General features: G+C 31.7%; 3 protein-coding genes across 7 annotated transcripts; 2 read left to right on the top strand and 1 right to left on the bottom strand.

Annotated features, from left to right (window-relative positions):
- Positions 1–1064: 1064 nt before the first annotated feature.
- Positions 1065–4733, bottom strand: LOC115714990 (GTPase ERA-like, chloroplastic). Its single transcript, XM_030643769.2, has 9 exons — positions 4270–4733; positions 3338–3483; positions 2686–2826; positions 2492–2608; positions 2266–2391; positions 1979–2077; positions 1788–1889; positions 1539–1619; positions 1065–1453 (listed from the first exon to the last, which is right to left on the bottom strand). Exons 1-9 carry the CDS (start codon positions 4655–4657, stop codon positions 1367–1369), a joined length of 1287 nt encoding a protein of 428 aa, XP_030499629.2. The 5' UTR covers positions 4658–4733; the 3' UTR covers positions 1065–1366.
- A 4515-nt stretch (positions 4734–9248) lies between these two features.
- Positions 9249–13096, top strand: LOC133037394 (reticulon-like protein B5). Of its 5 annotated transcripts, none has more exons than XM_061114582.1 (5): positions 9317–10003; positions 11211–11299; positions 11920–11996; positions 12170–12293; positions 12535–13096. In XM_061114582.1, exons 1-4 carry the CDS (start codon positions 9669–9671, stop codon positions 12176–12178), a joined length of 510 nt encoding a protein of 169 aa, XP_060970565.1. In that variant the 5' UTR covers positions 9317–9668; the 3' UTR covers positions 12179–12293; positions 12535–13096. The 5 variants fall into 5 exon arrangements, 4 of the variants coding, with proteins under 4 accessions (XP_060970564.1, XP_060970562.1, XP_060970563.1 ...); XR_009687514.1 differs by having other exon boundaries at positions 9372–9882; XM_061114581.1 differs by lacking the exons at positions 12170–12293; positions 12535–13096 and having other exon boundaries at positions 9249–9538; positions 9618–10003; positions 11920–12110.
- Positions 13097–14000: 904 nt separating this feature from the next.
- LOC115714411 (pentatricopeptide repeat-containing protein At1g20300, mitochondrial) lies at positions 14001–16957 on the top strand. The gene is made up of 3 exons (XM_030643109.2): positions 14001–14191; positions 14342–14433; positions 15112–16957. The coding sequence occupies exons 2-3, from the start codon at positions 14400–14402 to the stop codon at positions 16683–16685; spliced, it is 1608 nt and encodes a 535-aa protein (XP_030498969.2). The 5' UTR covers positions 14001–14191; positions 14342–14399; the 3' UTR covers positions 16686–16957.
- Positions 16958–17110: the final 153 nt, after the last annotated feature.

Genomic DNA, 17110 nt, shown 5'->3' with positions numbered 1-17110 from the left:
CTCAGGGGTGTCAACAGTAATGGCTCCGCTCCCTATGAGCCTCATGTGTGAGAGGGGACAACGTTGTTGCAAAGCTTGCTCCATTGTCGTCGATTAGGGTGCACAAATCTGACAATATTCTCTTATTGTCTCCGTTTAGTGCAAGCTACTTTGAGTAAAAAAAATATTTCACTGAATTTAGCACTATTATTAAAAATATTAAAAATGGCTGGTCCTATATTATTTTCTTAAGTGGTCCTATTATGGATTAGCTCATTCTCTTGCCCCTATTGCTCTTGTTTGAGGTCTCCTAAGTTTAGTGGCCGGGTCTTCCTCCTGGCCATCAGCTTTGAGTTTTATATTGATCTTTTGATTTATTGGCTTGGCTAATTAATAATTTTTTCCCCCGAACTTTGACATGTACTAAATCGTGCCCCCTGAACTTTTTTGGCCGTTAAAAATTCCCCTCAAACTATTGAGATTGTTAAATTTAAGAACTTTTGTCTAATTTTAGTAAAAAATTCTAACATGGACAAAAGTTCAAGGGGCATGATTTAGTACATATCAAAATTTGAGGAGCATAATTTAGTAGATATCAAAGTCTGGGAAGCATGATTTAGTACATAAACAATCACTGAAACAGTAAAATTGAATGAAATTAGACAAAAGTCCTTAAATTTAACAATCTCAATAGTTCGGGGAGAATTTCTAACGACCAAAAAAGTTCAGGGAATACGATTTAGTACATGTCGAAGTTCGGGAGAAAAAATTACTAATTAGCCATTTGGCTTTGTACCTTTTAATTAAATTATTCTTTTGTTTCAAAATTAAAAAAAGTAAAAAAAAAATAAAAAGAAAATAAAAAAAACAAAGAGTTAAGATGGAAGAATTAAATGCTAGAATTGCGGAGGTTATTAGTATTGGAATGTGGGCATTGGCCGTATGTCTAGAAAGGTACAGCCTCCAAGGAGCATCCCATGTTGTGGGCCAGGGCCTCTACTCCTCCTGCGCATGTTAGCACTTCAACCACTAAAATGAACTTCCTGGGCCATACCAAGCCCATTATACATTGAAACTAGATCCACTTCATAAATGGGCTTTCTCTCTTTTAGAATTCTAATGGGCCTTAATAAAGTTGAACAAAAAAGAAAGTCAAGGCCCAACACTACTAATTACAAGAACCATTTCGACTTTAAGTCAAAAATGGAATGTGAAACAAGTCAAAACTACAAAATTCACTAGTAAAGTTTCCAACAATGAAAAATCTAAAGCTATCTAGTATAATTATACACGAGTAACATGACCAAATTAACTTACAAATTACAATATCAAAAAAGATGAGGTAGCTCTTGTTGTTGTTGTTGCTGTTGATCAACTCTTCTCATTATCATAATGCTTTAATTTGCCCTCCATAGCCATAATACTTCAACAACCCTTCATCTTGCCTCCAATTTTCTTTCACTTTCACTTCAACCTGATTGATCAAAATTCATTTTAATGGCATTACATTAATGACATCTTCAAGTAAACTCTTATATGTAACATGGAGAAAGTGGTACCTCAAGATAAACCTTCTTCTGTAAGAAATTCTCAATGTCAAGCCGCGCAGCTGTTGCAAGCACTTTTAAAGCCTTACCATCCTATATTGCGATTTAAAACAACAAAATATCATCATGTGAGACAATAGTAGCCATTTATGGTTGTGCCAATTTGTATGAAAATGAAAATTTCTATGAACCCTTACAAATGTTAATTATAAATTAATGGAGTGAAATTATTTGTCAAGACTTTCTACAATCAAGAATTACCTTTCCTATAAGGATGATCTTCTGTGAGTTTTTTTCAACAACAATTTCCACTTGTATAAAATCTTTTGCAGTTGGCCTAGTTTTGTAGCTCACAACATTCACCTACAACATTATAAAAAACAGGCCTGTATTAGACAAAGAAATAAAAATAGATTACTACCGTCGTTTTTTACTTACAATCGAATAAGTACCTGGCATACGTATGGAATTTCCTTCCGATACTGAATAAATATCTTTTCCCTTACAATTTCAGAAACAAAGAATCTTTCGGGATGTTCACTGACAATGTCCTGAGAAAACATATAACGAAACATGAGTTATCCTGCAAAGACTCATCCCACAAACCCCTTCACTTTGTCCGATGAGATGAGACATAAGGAAACAGATAGACAAAGAGTTTATCAGGCTAAGAAATGTATGGCATGATCTTCATCGTAGGTGATCGAAAAAATAATAAGGAACTTCACATTCTGAGTACCTTTGGATAATAAGCAGGCCCGGTGGGAAGTTTTGACAGAATCCAATTCTTGATATCTTCCACTCCTTGACCATACTTGGCACTCACCGGTATGACCTCATCAACATTTGTAAATTTTTCATACCACTGCAAGGCATTTACAGTAAAAATTCATGGAATTAAGAAAATCTACAATCACAAAATCAAAGAAACCTCAATACATGTATATCGATCTACAAATTCTTACCTCCAGCTTCTTTGCAAGTTCACCAGGTTTAATCATATCTCTTTTATTCAAAACCAGCAAAATGGGTGGCATTTTTTCTGAGAAGTCACCAAGACCTTCCTCCAATATTTCATCAATCTACAAAAGTAACAATAACACATTAGGACAAGTAGAAAAAATACTAGATCAGTTCCTACAAACTTAAAGAAGCATACTTTATCGGGCACTTTACATGCATCAACAAGAACAAGTACACAGTCTGCATTGACAGCAGCATTTCTGACATTCTTCATCATCATAGAATCTAACATGTGCATCTTCTTCTCAATAACACCAGGTGTATCATAAAGTACCATCTGAAACAAACCCGATAAATCCATGAAGATTAGGAAGCATCAGAAAAGCAAATCTAAAACTAAAAATGAATGTACTTACATGGAATTTTTCACTTGAGCAGAGAATTAAAGAATAAAATATTCACTTGAAAATTAACCCTACATAATTAAACCAAACAGAAGAAAGCAGGAAGCTTTGCTAAGTAGGTCACGTAAAGAATCAAACCCGAAACTTATGAAGAAAAAAAACATGGCCCTGATCAATAATTTGTCAAGTATCACTGTTAAGCAATAGCTATCTCCAAGAAAAGTACACAACTATTAGAACTCTTAGCATTCAAATCTATCAAAGAGTAGAGACCCTATATAGCTCATCACCCCCTAACATTAACGCATGAAGTACACCTAATTAAGGTTTTAGAATGAATCCCAGTAGTTAAAAAACTATGTTGATTCCATGGTTTCAGGCATTGTAACTTGTTCATGTCAGTTTCAACAACATTAAGAATACAAGTAATTAAGAAAAACAAACCTGATATTCTGGTGTAGAGCATATACCAAGAACTCGATGCCTTGTAGTTTGCGGTTTATCAGTAACTATTGACAACTTTTGACCTATCATTTGGTTTGACAGTGTACTCTTTCCAACATTAGGCTTCCCAAGTACAGCCACATATCCTGCATTTGAATCAAAAGCAAATAAAAATCTCTAATTTTTGTGTCTTTTACTGGTTTTTAAGTTCAAAACCAAGAATTATAGTATCAATTCACAGCCAAAGAAGCACAATCATCTTTAACATAACCAAAACAAATTCACCAATCATTCTTGTTTCCAACTTGAAACACTTATATAATAAATTATTAGGAAGTATATTGGGCCTAACTCAACCTAACAAAACCGGCTTATCTGGAGTATTGCTCTCACCTTATTAAGTGGATTGTATAATGAACCATACCAAATAACTGTGAACAAATCAATATTAAGGACACCCGAAATTGAAAAACTAACCCGCGTTATACAGAAGGATATTGGGTCTAATTCAACCTAATAAAACCGGCTTATTATGAGAGGATTGCCCTCAACTGGATTGTGTAAATATCACCAGTCAATGTGGGACTTTAATATGCCCTCTCTAGCAAAACCTGAACCATGTCAAGCAACTATGAACAAATCGATATTAGGAGCACCCAACATTATAATATTGTGCCCACTCTATAGTATATTAGGAAAGCTAATTAGCCTAACTCAACTTAACATAACCGGCTTGCTAAGTGTGGATTGTCCTCATGAATTGCTTAAAATGCGGTACTTTAAATTTAAATCGCCATAAAGATTAAATGATGAATTTAGCAGCTGAAAATGATAAGCACTCTTTCATATATAATCATTTGAATCCCATATATGGTAAGTGGAAAAATCAGTAGACATAAAACCCAAATGGAATAGGAACCATAGAAACTAACCGCTTCGATGGTTAGGGTCAGAGTAATCGAGCTCCTCCAATTCATAGTCGTCTAGTAACGCCATGTTCCTGTCAGGCTTCACACTCAGAGACAGTAAAGAAGATTCACCATCCGAATAAGAGCTCATTTCTTCTTCGTCTTCCTCTTCTTCATTTTCTTGTTCGCTAACCAAAATCTGCTGTCGTACACTCAACAATACGAATTGATAGGTAAAGTTTCTGGGTTGGACATGGAAATGAGTTTGTAGTGGATATTTTCTGATAGAAGAAGGAAAGAGAGGCCTTCGGTTATCTGGGTTTGTTCGGAATTTGGAGAAGGAAGAGGAACCAGTTAAAAGATTTTGTCTTGAAAGAGTTGAAGTTGCAGAGTTGTAGGAAACAAGCTCCATTGCCGGAGCTCCAGACCAGAAAGAATTATCAATAGCTTTTTTATTTTAAATAAATAAAATAAATAACATTTTCTATGTCATACAGAGGAAAAGGATTACTCCAAAATTTAGAAAACACCGATACGGTGTCGTTTCGATTGACTTCATGTGATTATTATTTTTTTATATTACATTTTTTAGTTACATACATTGATTATCACATGAAATCCTCTATATGGCCACTTAGGGATTTTTTTTTTCTTTTATCAAAGAAGAACTTTATCAATCAACAGTATTGATTAAAGGTACTGGTGCCTAGCACCTTTTTGACATGTCGCGTTGTGATTGGCTAACGATATTCCCTAAAAGTTATTATATTAAACTATATGAGACTCAATACTTAGTTAGACCAATAACGATATTGACACATAGAAAGGTGTTAAGCACCACTCCTTTAACATTTTTCATTAATCAACTAGACAATTTATAATCGAAACAAAGTCAACACAAACAGCTCCAAAGAAGCTATATGACTTGTACACATCTTAACCAACTTTTCTCTTTTAGTATTCTTTCCCCAATTACAAGTGATAAACACACTTTCATGCTCCCTCTAATCAATTTAAATATACAATCAATTGACAAACATTTTTGTTCAAAAATACATAAGTTCCTATTAAGCCAAATGCTATAGGCTACCCTGACTAAAGCCGCATACTTCAGCTCCTTTGAGATATTTTGAGCTCTTTATAACTCTGTCCACTTAACTCAATTCACAAACTCTTTAGGCCAAGAGTTCAAACTCAATCATTACTACTCAGTTCTTATTAGGTACAATGTAACTACATGATCAGATAAACATATCAAATTAAATAATTACCTCCTATTATACTGTGTCTTTCTAAATACACCCTTAACATCTGAGTTTCAATCTCAAAACTTAGATTATGTTACTTATGGTATTTTAAGTTTTACTAATTAAATTTAGATCTTTGTAGTAATATATTAGTGTTGTAAGTATGGGTCGGGCTTTTTGACACGACACGAAACCGGCACGAATCTGAGAGGCACGAGCACGATCTGACACGAAAAATATGGGCTTGAGCACGACACGACACGAAAAAAATAAGCTTAAGCATGACACGGCACGACAAGCCCGAAAGCACGAATTTAAAAGCTCAAAAAATACGACACACAAATAAATATGATTTTTTAATTTTGTACTTTCATAATTATATATTTTAATATTTATATACATATTTTTATTTTAAAAAATAATTTTCACTTAAGTTTATTTATATGTTACACTATTTATATGTATACTTTTTAAAAAAATAGTAATATTATAAATATACTGTACATATATTGGTCAGTCTAACAAAGCCTGTTTAAAGTACGATTTGGGCCTGGGCCCAACACGATTTTTTCGTGCCCATGGACCGGGCTGGGCTTGACTTATGGAAATATGGGCCAACACGGCACGATCCAAATTTCTATACGGGCCAGCACAGCACGACCCATATTTTTCGGGCTTTTTCAAAACGGGCCGGGCTGGACTGTGCCAGCACGAATTTACAGCTCTAATATAAATTATATAATTATAGTGAATGTAAATTTATTTATAAACTATAATATATAACTTATATTTTTTTGTAATATTTGTCTTATCTAATTTAATCTTGTGTTTCACTAAAATTATTCATTTAGGTTTATTTTTCTTTTAAATAGCATTTTCATAAAATCAATTAAATCATATAAATATATATACCTTATTATAAACGACAATAATTAAATTTATTTTAGAAGAATCATATTAGCTAGATTAAATGCACTTAAAAATAGAATCACTTAAAAAAGAATGCACATATAATATATTTTTTAAGCAATGAACACAATCAGGGACGGAGGGCTTTAGTCCATATATAGGCTAAATCCTTCACTCAAATATATACTTCAAATTTTTTATATCTATTCTATATAAAGTGTGTCTATATAACTAAAATTCTTGGTTTATGAGAAATTTATGGGTGACTTTTTATTTTTATTTAATAAAATAATAAAGTATTATTTATATATAATAAAATAAATCCTATTAATATTTGAATTGATATTTAGTATATTTCAACTCTATATATAATCACAACTATAACTCTAGAAATTAAAAATATATATATATAAAATAATCGTCCATTTTATTTATATTATTTAAAATAATTCATTGTGGTTCAAGATCACAATGAACAGAAAAAGTGGCAAAAACACAAATGTAGTTCAAAATCATAGTAAACTAAGAAAGAATGAGAAGAGATTATTAAGCATTAAATATTCTCAGTAAACACACTCAAAGAATCGCATTGAGAGAGGAAAAAAAAAGAATACCAATTGTGATATATATAAATAAATAAAAGCGAAGAATATTATATAATTATTTATATTCTATATAAAGTGTGCCTATATAACATAATTTTTGATTTATGAAAAATTTATGAGTGATTTTTTATTTATATTAAAAAATAATGATTTATTAATAAAAATAAAATGGTTTATTAATTTTAAAAATACAATTTTAAAAATTAAAAAGTAAAAACAAAACAAAACCAAACAGATTTTTTAAAACTACCAACCAATCAAAAAATTTTGTGTGGACTCATCTTTTAAATTTTCAGAAACATAAAACTTTTTTGAATTTTAAACTAATCAAACCTTTGTATATATGTACAGTTTGATAATAGATATATATGGGGTGGATTTTTAAATAAATTTAATTTTGTAGGTGAAAAAAATGACGAAATTGGTTGTAAATCACAAAGAGATAATTGAGGTTGAAAGGATGAGTAGGGAACCGAATATAGTTTATGATCGTAGATGTATATTTATATAAAAAATAAAATGATTTATTAATAAAAATAAAATGGTTTATGAGAAATTCATGGTTTAAAATATTTAATTTGATATCTTAATTATTAATACAATACCATAAATACACATCTACGATCATATAAGAATTTTATTCTAAAACTATACGATCATAGATTAAGTGGTCAAGGTCCAAAGAAAAATAATAATTTCTTATAATCTGAAATCAAGACACGAAAAATAGAAACTAATTGAATAGGACTCTATTCAATTGAGGTGTCGACCATGCATGGTAAGTAAAAAGCTATATATTAAATTTTATGCCATGATACAATTAAAAATTAAATAAGAATTTACTACTATTTATATATTATATATATATATTGCTAAAGATGCAAAAGTATTGCATTTATATATCCCACGATGTTTCAAAAATACTTTGAAAAGTTCATCTTGAATTAATTATTAATATGTAATAAAAAATATTAGTTATTATACTATTACTTCAAACAAAGAAAAGTTCTAGCGGTGCTTCTACTTTCTAACCATAAACCTCAATTTTGGCTTCTTTAACCAGCTGCCACACACAACTTACTTACTCTGAATTTATAACCATTTACAATTTTTTAACACTCAAAAAGTTACTGAGTTTATTTTCTATAGCTCTACTTATTAAGGTAGAAAAATATTTTTAGATTGACTCCATTCTGTTTATTAAATGAATTATTTTCAAGTTGACACATTAACTTAAAAATGACACAATAATGACCTACTACAAAGTATACACTTATATTCATTCTATTTATTGAGAATCAAAACTTCAATCTTCTTCACTAGATTAGCCAGAGACACATAATATTTGGACATAAACACATGACACAATATTATAACTCAAACTCAGAAACACTTAGTCGAAACTTGAATGAATAATGCCACTCTTTTAAGTTTTAAGACTGTATATGACTAGGCAATTTTGGTTATTGTATTATTATTCCTGCTACATAGTTGATCATTTTTAGATTTTTGATGTGAAATTTCGTATTGTGAGCTTTTTAGAGAGTTTCTTATAGACTTCAATGAGTAATAGATTTATATAATTATACCTGGAATAAATTTTCATAATGTTGTTTGGTGGATTCCTATTTTGTTATTAGGTAACATAATATTATTATTCGTTATTTCTGTCACAATTATTATTAAGTGAGAATGAATCAATTTAAAAACCTTTTACTATATTCAAAGGTGAGATTGATTTTAATATGAGCTTAGTTATATTTAATTTTATTTTGTATATCTATTGTTTTATTTGAAAACATGTGAATAAATGACTACACTATATACAGCAATTAAGGACACCACTCCAACTACAGAAAGTTGGAAGAATAAAATGAGAGTGTTAGAAAAATTTGAAAAGCGGACAAATAAGAGTTCACCACTCAAATATCAAAAGCGCATGTTAGCAGACAAAAAAGTATACAATCAGTTAATTTATTGTTGAAATTGTCAATACTCTACTAATAAATGCTATATTTTCTGAATTTTGCCTGTACTCGCGTTGCAATAAATTATTATTTCATAAATATTTTTTTCCTTAAAAATGAACACAGGGTAATGATGTTGAACCTAATAACTAATAATATTTTTTTTTAATTTTTAATTGTATCACTTTTTAATAACGTAGAAAAAAACTAGCATAAAATTTAGTATACGTGCATCGCACGTAACTTTTTACTAGTATAAGAAAGTATATATATATATATCTTTATATATATTAAAAGTGCCTATGTAACGCCAATTCTTGGTTTAACAGAATATGCTTTACAAATAAAAGAATATTCTGTTAAATTTAACCCAAAAAGAATCGTCCACGTTTTCTCACTCACAATTAATCGTTTTCTCACGCATAATGTTTTAACTAGGTAATAATTGCCATTCAAAGGTTTCTCTCTCACGCAGCTGGAGTACACCATTCTCTTATGGAAAATCTTTCAAAGGTTTCTCACGCATAATGTTCATAATATGTTTTCTCACGCATAATGGTCAAAGGTAAGTAATATTCAGCAATATCCGATGGCCATTCAAATTCCTGGATACTCAATATAGTTTTGATGCTATATTAGTTTAGTGGTGACGTTTTCAGTGTATTTCATTCGGATCGGATCGGATTCGAAAAACTATGGCTGAGCGAACTGAGAGCGCAGAGGCGAAATCAGAGTCTTTGATCGAGAAGATTACAGAGAAGATCCATGGTCATGGCGACTCTTCATCCTCCTCATCCGACTCTGCATCGGAGCAAGTGAAACCGGAATCTCCGTCTTCTGTTAAGACCAAGATTTTCAGGCTTTTTGGGCGAGAAAGACCAGTTCACCAGGTTTTCGGTGGAGGAAAACGTAAGGATCTCTCACTATTTTTATCTTTTTTCTTTTTTCTTATCCAAAACCCACCAGCCACCTCCATTGTCATCTTCTTCCTAAACCCTAAAAGCTCTCACCACCTCTGCAGTTATCTTCTGTAAGTATAATCAACTTAAATGGATTAAAGCTTGAATCTTTTTGTTTAGGTTGTTCTGTTTATGAGTAATTGTTTTGTGGAGTTTATTGTTTTTGTGATATAAATGAAATGGGATATGAAATTTGAGTGAATTTAATTGAAACCTTATCTGGGTTTTTGTTATTTTGTTGTTTTATTGGATTAAAATTTCAGTCTTTTTGTTTAGTTTCTTCTGTTTGTGAATAATTGTTTTGTGGGGTTTATTGTTTTTGTGATAGAAAGAAATGAAATGGCATATGAAATTTGAGTAACTTTAACTGAAACCTTATCTAGGTTTTTCTTATTTTGTTGTTTTTTCTTTATTTGGGTTTATTGGTTTTGGGGATAGAAATGAAATGCTTACATTTTGGATTGAATTTTGTGGAAAGGTTCGTTTTTTTGGTTTGAGTTTTTGTTTTAGTTTATGGGTATTTTTTCGGTGTGTGTGTGTGAAGACATTGATCTCATAAAGCTCGAACACCATCAGCTATAACCACAAGTTCACTCAGCTCAACATTCATGTGTGGTTCCACTTTGATTGTGATAATTCCCTTTGACCCTAATTGCACATCATAAACCCCTGCTGCCTTTGTAAACATTGTTATATTTGCTCTGTTATGATTACCTGATAACCCATTGCTAACCTTCGCAACATATATCAAAGCAACTGATTGTTCTCCAATCATTTTCTTATATATAATATTGAATAGCAACCAAACAATTGATTGATTGATTTCACATTTTTGTTTTGGTTGTTCTGAGAAATAAATTGGCCTGAGATGGGGTTTAAACTACATCTATGTGGAGGAAAAAGCTTTTATCGATGTATAAAATACTCCCATGAGGATTAGGTCTGTTGGTCAGGACTATCAGTGGGAGAGGTCTAATCTACCATGAGATATGTGGTTTAATTTCTCGGCCTAGAGTTTCCTGTCTGGCAAAAGATTCAGTTAGATGGCTCTGTGTGAGAGTTTTGATTGTGAATTAGACCCTATTTTGATTTTCCCTTCTCACAAAAATAAAAAATGAATTCGATTAATGTTTGCTATTAGGCACAGTGGTAATATAGAAGTTCTATGGGGGTTTTCTTTGCCAATACAATAATTGGATCATGTCAAATCTCATTTATTTGTTTGCTCATTCTGTAACCTATTAACTGTATTGATCTGTGCTCATCTTATGATTTCAGGTTGCATGCTCAGGCTCTCACCTTAGCTGCGTTAGCTGGTGCAGCAGTGGTGGAATACTATGACCACGAACGTGCAAAAAGGCTGATCAGTATGCTAAGTTCCTCCCAAACTCCTACCCTCACAAGGATTGACTGTGATATTCCATGAACAATTGCCATATGGGAGTATAGAAAAAGAGGAAAGAAGTTATAATAATAATATTAAATAAATAAATGAAAAAAAAAAGCAATTTTTTTCTGGAAGTACCTTCACATTTCACTATGGTTATTATCATAAAAAAAAAAATTAGTAACACAGATGGAGGTAAAAATGAGGGAAGGAAGCATTAATATTAATTAATTTTTACACTCTTCCATGTATGATTATTTTCACATATATTATGTTAAAAGGGTATTTAAAAAAAAAAAACGAGTGCAAGAGTGTAAAAAAATTAGTAACACTGATGGAGGTAAAAATGAGGAAAGGAAGCATTAATATTAATTAATTGAATTTTCTTTGTTACTCTTCTTTTGGGTTTGTTTGTTATTCTGGGACTGGGATGTTTGAGCTTTCTCTTGAGAAAGTTAATGCTCTTTCTGAATTATAATTTTGTGTTGAATTTTGCCCAAATACTAGCTTTGTCATTATAGGAATTTATTATTTAAGCTTCGTACTATCTTTTTAATGTAGATGGGTGCAAGAATGACCTTTGTGTGATTTTATTTACAGGGAAGAAGAAGGAAAGCCAAGTACATCACCAAGTCACAGGGTGTCAAGCATTTTCAAGTCAATTTACCTCTTTTCAGGTCAGTATATTATTCTCAAATTCACTGATGTTGTGCCATGTCTTTTGAGCATTTATGTTGGAATTTGTATAAGTTATGTGTTCATTGTATGAGTCATTTACGTTTTGGGTATCATTTGTGTTGGGTGGAGTTTATTTTTATTCGATTTCACTATGTTATATTTGTTGTTTCAGATTTCTTAGTATAAAATATATATTGGGTGAACAACAATCTGCAAGACATTCCAACAGCAGAATGAAAAACTTTTGCTGTGTATGTTCGCATTATATAAGCTTACATTGGACAAGATCGTTTAAGGTACATTATTCTTCTCTTTTGATTCCCTTCACTTTTCAATTTATCAATTCATTCCATCAGTGAAATACAATGCCACACTTTTCTCCTATTTTTTTTTATTATTTTTTTTTTCAAAAAGTAAAGCCATTAGTATTGTGAAGAGTTATATACTTAATATTTAGACGACTACCCAATCATGAAAAAAAGTAGTGATGCATGCATTTTGATTGATTATATATATTGGTATTTTCATTAATTTCAGATATGGGTTTTTGAGAGTTGAATCGGCTTGTACTTCTTCTCAGCTCGTCGGAACCTTGTCGTATCCGTACATTTCGAACAACGAAATTGGAAAGGGATTTGCTGGGTTTTAAGTTATTATAATAATGGGTTGAATAATATTCCATGAAATTATATATAATTACTATAAATCTTCCTATCGTGATATCATATAAGGCGTTTTCGTGGATTTATTTTGTCATTGTCCAATTATAATATACGTGGTTTGATAGTAGATATAGATTTTTCAGGAAACAACATTATGTTTATACGTGGCTCCCCACCTGTATAAACATTATGTAACAAGATATAGATTTTTCTGTTTTTCTGTTTTTGTTTAAATATGAATTTGAATTAAATATATATTTTTTGTATTAAATAAATATAAATTTGTTTAAAATAAAACAAATTATATTATTATTTGTATTTATGGATTTACATGGAGTAGTGTATGCAAGTATTTCATATACCCAATTTTCTAAAAGTAAATAATAAGTATTATTTTATTATGATTTATATATACCTAATTATATTTTACCAACCAATTATAATAGCACAAATATTAATTTGATGAAACAAATTATTCGTATGATCATACCTTTACATACAATTTAAATGAGAAGAAATAATAATAATAAAAAAAATTAAACTTTACCTAAAACTAATCTTTACGTGCCTCGGCACGTAACTCCTACCTAGTATAGATATATACATATATTAATTCACTTTGCTCAATTTATTAAGCCCAATTCACAAAAGCACTCACTAAATATCTTAATCATGATTCATGAGCCTACTCTTATTCGAATCAAGCCCATTTTAAAAGTAGTCCAATACAAATAATAAAAAAAATAATAACTTTATTAGAAAATAAAATAATACTATTGACAATATTTTATTTTATTTTTGTCAATAGTATTATTTTATTTTGTTCAAGATAAAAATTTGAAAGATACATTTATCAATTATTTTTATTAGTTTTGACTTAATATTTATTCAAGCCCTCACTCAACTAAATTTCTGGCTTCATCACTGAACACAATATTTGTTGGCATACTTCTATATTGCATTTATCGATGCACACAATATTTGTTTTGTTGACTTGGAAGAATTTTTTTTAGTTATTTAAGATATAATAATTTTTTTTTTTTAACACTTTAAAAATAAAATTTAAACAGTTTGTTGCATGAGAAACTGTTTTATTTTATTTTCGAAAATTTTTCAAAATATTTTTAAATTTTATAAAATATCTTAAATAATTATAGTATACCGACTATAAAAAAATTAAACTAAAATATTCTTCTAAATACCAAAATAAATAAATCGGTAGACTTTTTAAAACATTAAATTTTTCTATTCTTTTTTTTGATGACTATGCAAAAACATAAACCTAAAACAAATCTCACGTGTTTGTCACGTGATAAGCTTTGTGTAAAAGAAAATTGAAGGTATAAGAATGGAGAAAGAAAAACCGGTGGAGCCACTCTTCACAACAGTGGCCTCCCTCGCTCTCTCTCCCGCCAGTGCAGTGCCCTAACCCAACCACTACCACCACCCCTCGCCACTTTAATACCGCTCTCTCTCTCTCTCTCTCTCTCTCTCTCTCTCTCTCTCTCTCTCTCTCTCCATAACACAGCCAGGTAAGTAACCTTAATTTTCTGTAAATTTTTTGTTTTCATTTCAGGTTTGAAGATCTTTTTTTTTAATTATTCTTTACAACTCTTTCTTGTAAGAATGGACAACTATTGTGTTATGTCGTAATTTTGGGTTTTGGGTTTTGTTATTTGCAGGCAATAGAAATTAAAGTTCTTCACTTTGATTCAGAACAGTAGCTCAAATCACAGAACAATGGCTATGAATTTGGTTAATAAGTGTTCTCGTGGTACGTTAATTTTTATAAATTAGCTTTATGTTATGTTACTCTAACTTATGTGGTGTTAAGGATTAGAAAGCTATTCTCAAACTTAGAATTGGTTTAGGTTCTTTCGTGATCAAATAGTTGAGTTTAAGCTACTTTTAATTGAAGCCTTGAAGGGCATGGTATGGTACTACTTGAGCTGATTGTGTTCCTGTATTTAGGCTCCTGGAATTTCTTTTTTCCCCTATTATTAAGTACTGTGGTTCCGATTTGAGCAGAGGATCATAGAGTTGAAAGATTGTGATTATGTCTTTTCTCATTGAATTGTTTTCCATTATAGCTAATGTGATTGTGTTATGTTGTGGCTTGAGAATTTGTGGTGGAATATGATGATTTTAGGGGAAGAAACATATTTTAACTTTGAATGCATCGAGTGTTTTGTGAAAATAGTTATGAAATTTTTTATTAGTAAAATAACTTTTCAGAAAAATTAAAATAACCTTGTTTGGTCGCCGAGTGACTAAAAATTACACTGTGCGACCATAAAACCATAAAACGACCAAAATGGTTGGTTTGTAATAGTGCACAATGTAAATTTTATGTTGTTATTGCAAATTTAACAATTTCATGTTTTACAAAACACTCTTGTTCTGGCATATATATACGTTTTGGATGCTATTAACTATGCTTTGTGTACATCAGGAACTCAGCTTCTTTCTCTTCCATTCCAACGCCAAGTCAGCCTGTTCACTTTTTCTTCAGCTACAGAAGCTCATCTTTCAGATGAAGATGTCAATGAAATTCCCCAAACTACCTGTAACACCAATCTATCCGCAGACGAAACACTTGTCACTGAAAAATTACACTTTCTTATCAAAAGTCACCACCAAAAGAATCCTAGTCCAGACTCTAATCCCTCTCCTCCAAACCATAACTTCACAATCCCAGATCTTTCTCTCGGTTTCTCCCAAGTATCAGCCCTCCATTCTATCTCACCTGCTGTTGTTCGCCGTGTGGTTGAGAAATGTGGTGGGGTTCGCCATGGCATCCCTGTCCTCCAAGCTCTGGCGTTCTTCAACTGGGCCACTGCACTTGACAGTTTCAATCACTCGCCCGAGCCATACAATGAGATGATCGACCTTGCTGGGAAGGTGAGACAGTTTGACATTGCTTGGTACATTATTGATTTGATGAAAGCTCGAAATGTGGAGATCACTGTTGAGACCTTAGCAATCCTTGTGCGGCGTTATGTTAGGGCCGGATTTGCTGCAGAAGCAGTGCACGCCTTTAATCGTATGGAGGATTATGGTTGCAAGCCTGATAAGATTGCTTTCTCTGTAGTGATCAGTAATTTGTGCAAGAAAAGAAGAGCAAATGAAGCTCAAGCCTTTTTCGATAGCTTAAAGGACAAGTTTGAGGTTGATGTTGTTCTATACACAAATTTGATTCATGGGTGGTGTCGTTCTGGTAACATTACTGAAGCTGAGAGGATTTTCAAGGAGATGAAGGTAGCAGGGATTAAGCCTAATGTGTATACTTACACGATAGTGATTGACGGTTTGTGTAGATGCGGGCAAACTACTCGTGCTCATGATGTTTTCTCAGAGATGATCGACGTCGGTTGCCAACCAAACTCAATTACTTTCAATAACTTGATGCGTGTTCATGTCAAGGCTGGACGTACCGAAAAGGTTTTGCAAGTGTTTAATCAGATGAGGAAGCTTCAGTGCCCTGCTGATACCGTTACATATAATTTTCTTATAGAGTGTCATTGTAAAGATGAGAATCTGGACGAGGCTAATAAGGTACTTAATTCGATGATTAAGAAAGGGTGTAATCCGAATGCATCAACTTTTAATCCAATATTTAGGTTGATTGTGAGGCTTAAAGATGTCAATGGTGCCCATCGAATGTATGCGAGGATGAAGGACTTGAATTGCAAGCCCAACACTGTTACTTACAATATATTGATGCAAATGTTTACTGAATTCAAGTCTACTGATATGGTGTTGAAGCTGAAAGCAGAAATGGACCAAAACGAAGTTGAGCCTAATGTGAATACATACAAGGTTCTCATTGTGATGTTTTGTGGGATGGGGCATTGGAATAATGCTTACAAGTTCTTTAGGGAGATGATTGAAGAGAAGTGTTTGAAACCGAGTCTGTCTCTTTACGAAATGGTACTGCAGCAGCTAAGGCAAGCCGGGCAGTTACAAAAGCACGAAGAATTGGTGGAGAAGATGGTTGCTAGGGGATTTGTTACTCGTCCATTGTAGTCATAAGCATACAATTTTTTTTCTTCATAGTGTTGAGCTGTTTTTGTATTCTTTTTCTTTAATTAAAAATTGTGTTGTACTTCTGGGTTCATTTTGTACCCAACTCAGATCCTCTTTTATAAACCCCAAAACATTGAAAATCTCTCTTCATTTCTCTCTTATTTGTACTATGTATCTCACACAGTCCACTGATTATTCTCACTGAGTTCTTCCATTACAACTCGATAGAGATTCAAGGGATTTGAGCTTAAGTTTTGGGGGTTTAAGTTTAACAGATTAGTTTCTAAATTCATATTTCTTTTGGTGTTATGGCTTCAAACTGCAGCAAGTAGTCTAGATTATGAAAAATTTCACAAAGTTTCCAACTATTGTTTTTTTTTTTAACATGGTGAATAGAGTCATACATGATTAATAAAGCAGCAAAC

The sequence above is a fragment of the Cannabis sativa genome, chromosome 4, assembly GCF_029168945.1.
Source record: "Cannabis sativa cultivar Pink pepper isolate KNU-18-1 chromosome 4, ASM2916894v1, whole genome shotgun sequence".
NCBI classification, from domain to species: Eukaryota; Viridiplantae; Streptophyta; class Magnoliopsida; order Rosales; family Cannabaceae; genus Cannabis; species Cannabis sativa.
This window is presented reverse-complemented; position numbering and strand designations above follow the sequence as displayed.

Bases quoted from the DNA above. Each gene is read 5' to 3' on its own strand.
- LOC115714990 (XM_030643769.2), bottom strand. From the start codon at position 4,657: ATGGAGCTTGTTTCCTACAACTCTGCAACTTCAACTCTTTCAAGACAA. The intron at 2,392-2,491 runs GTAAGAATTTGT...AATGCCTTGCAG, and splicing joins AACTTGCAAAGAAGCTGGAG to TGGTATGAAAAATTTACAAA. The intron at 1,620-1,787 runs GTAATTCTTGAT...ATCGCAATATAG, and splicing joins AGATCATCCTTATAGGAAAG to GATGGTAAGGCTTTAAAAGT.
- LOC133037394 (XM_061114581.1), top strand. From the start codon at position 9,669: ATGGCTGAGCGAACTGAGAGCGCAGAGGCGAAATCAGAGTCTTTGATC. The intron at 10,004-11,210 runs GTAAGTATAATC...TTATGATTTCAG, and splicing joins CACCTCTGCAGTTATCTTCT to GTTGCATGCTCAGGCTCTCA. The intron at 11,300-11,919 runs GTATGCTAAGTT...TTTTATTTACAG, and splicing joins ACGTGCAAAAAGGCTGATCA to GGAAGAAGAAGGAAAGCCAA.
- LOC115714411 (XM_030643109.2), top strand. From the start codon at position 14,400: ATGGCTATGAATTTGGTTAATAAGTGTTCTCGTG. The intron at 14,434-15,111 runs GTACGTTAATTT...TGTGTACATCAG, and splicing joins GGTTAATAAGTGTTCTCGTG to GAACTCAGCTTCTTTCTCTT.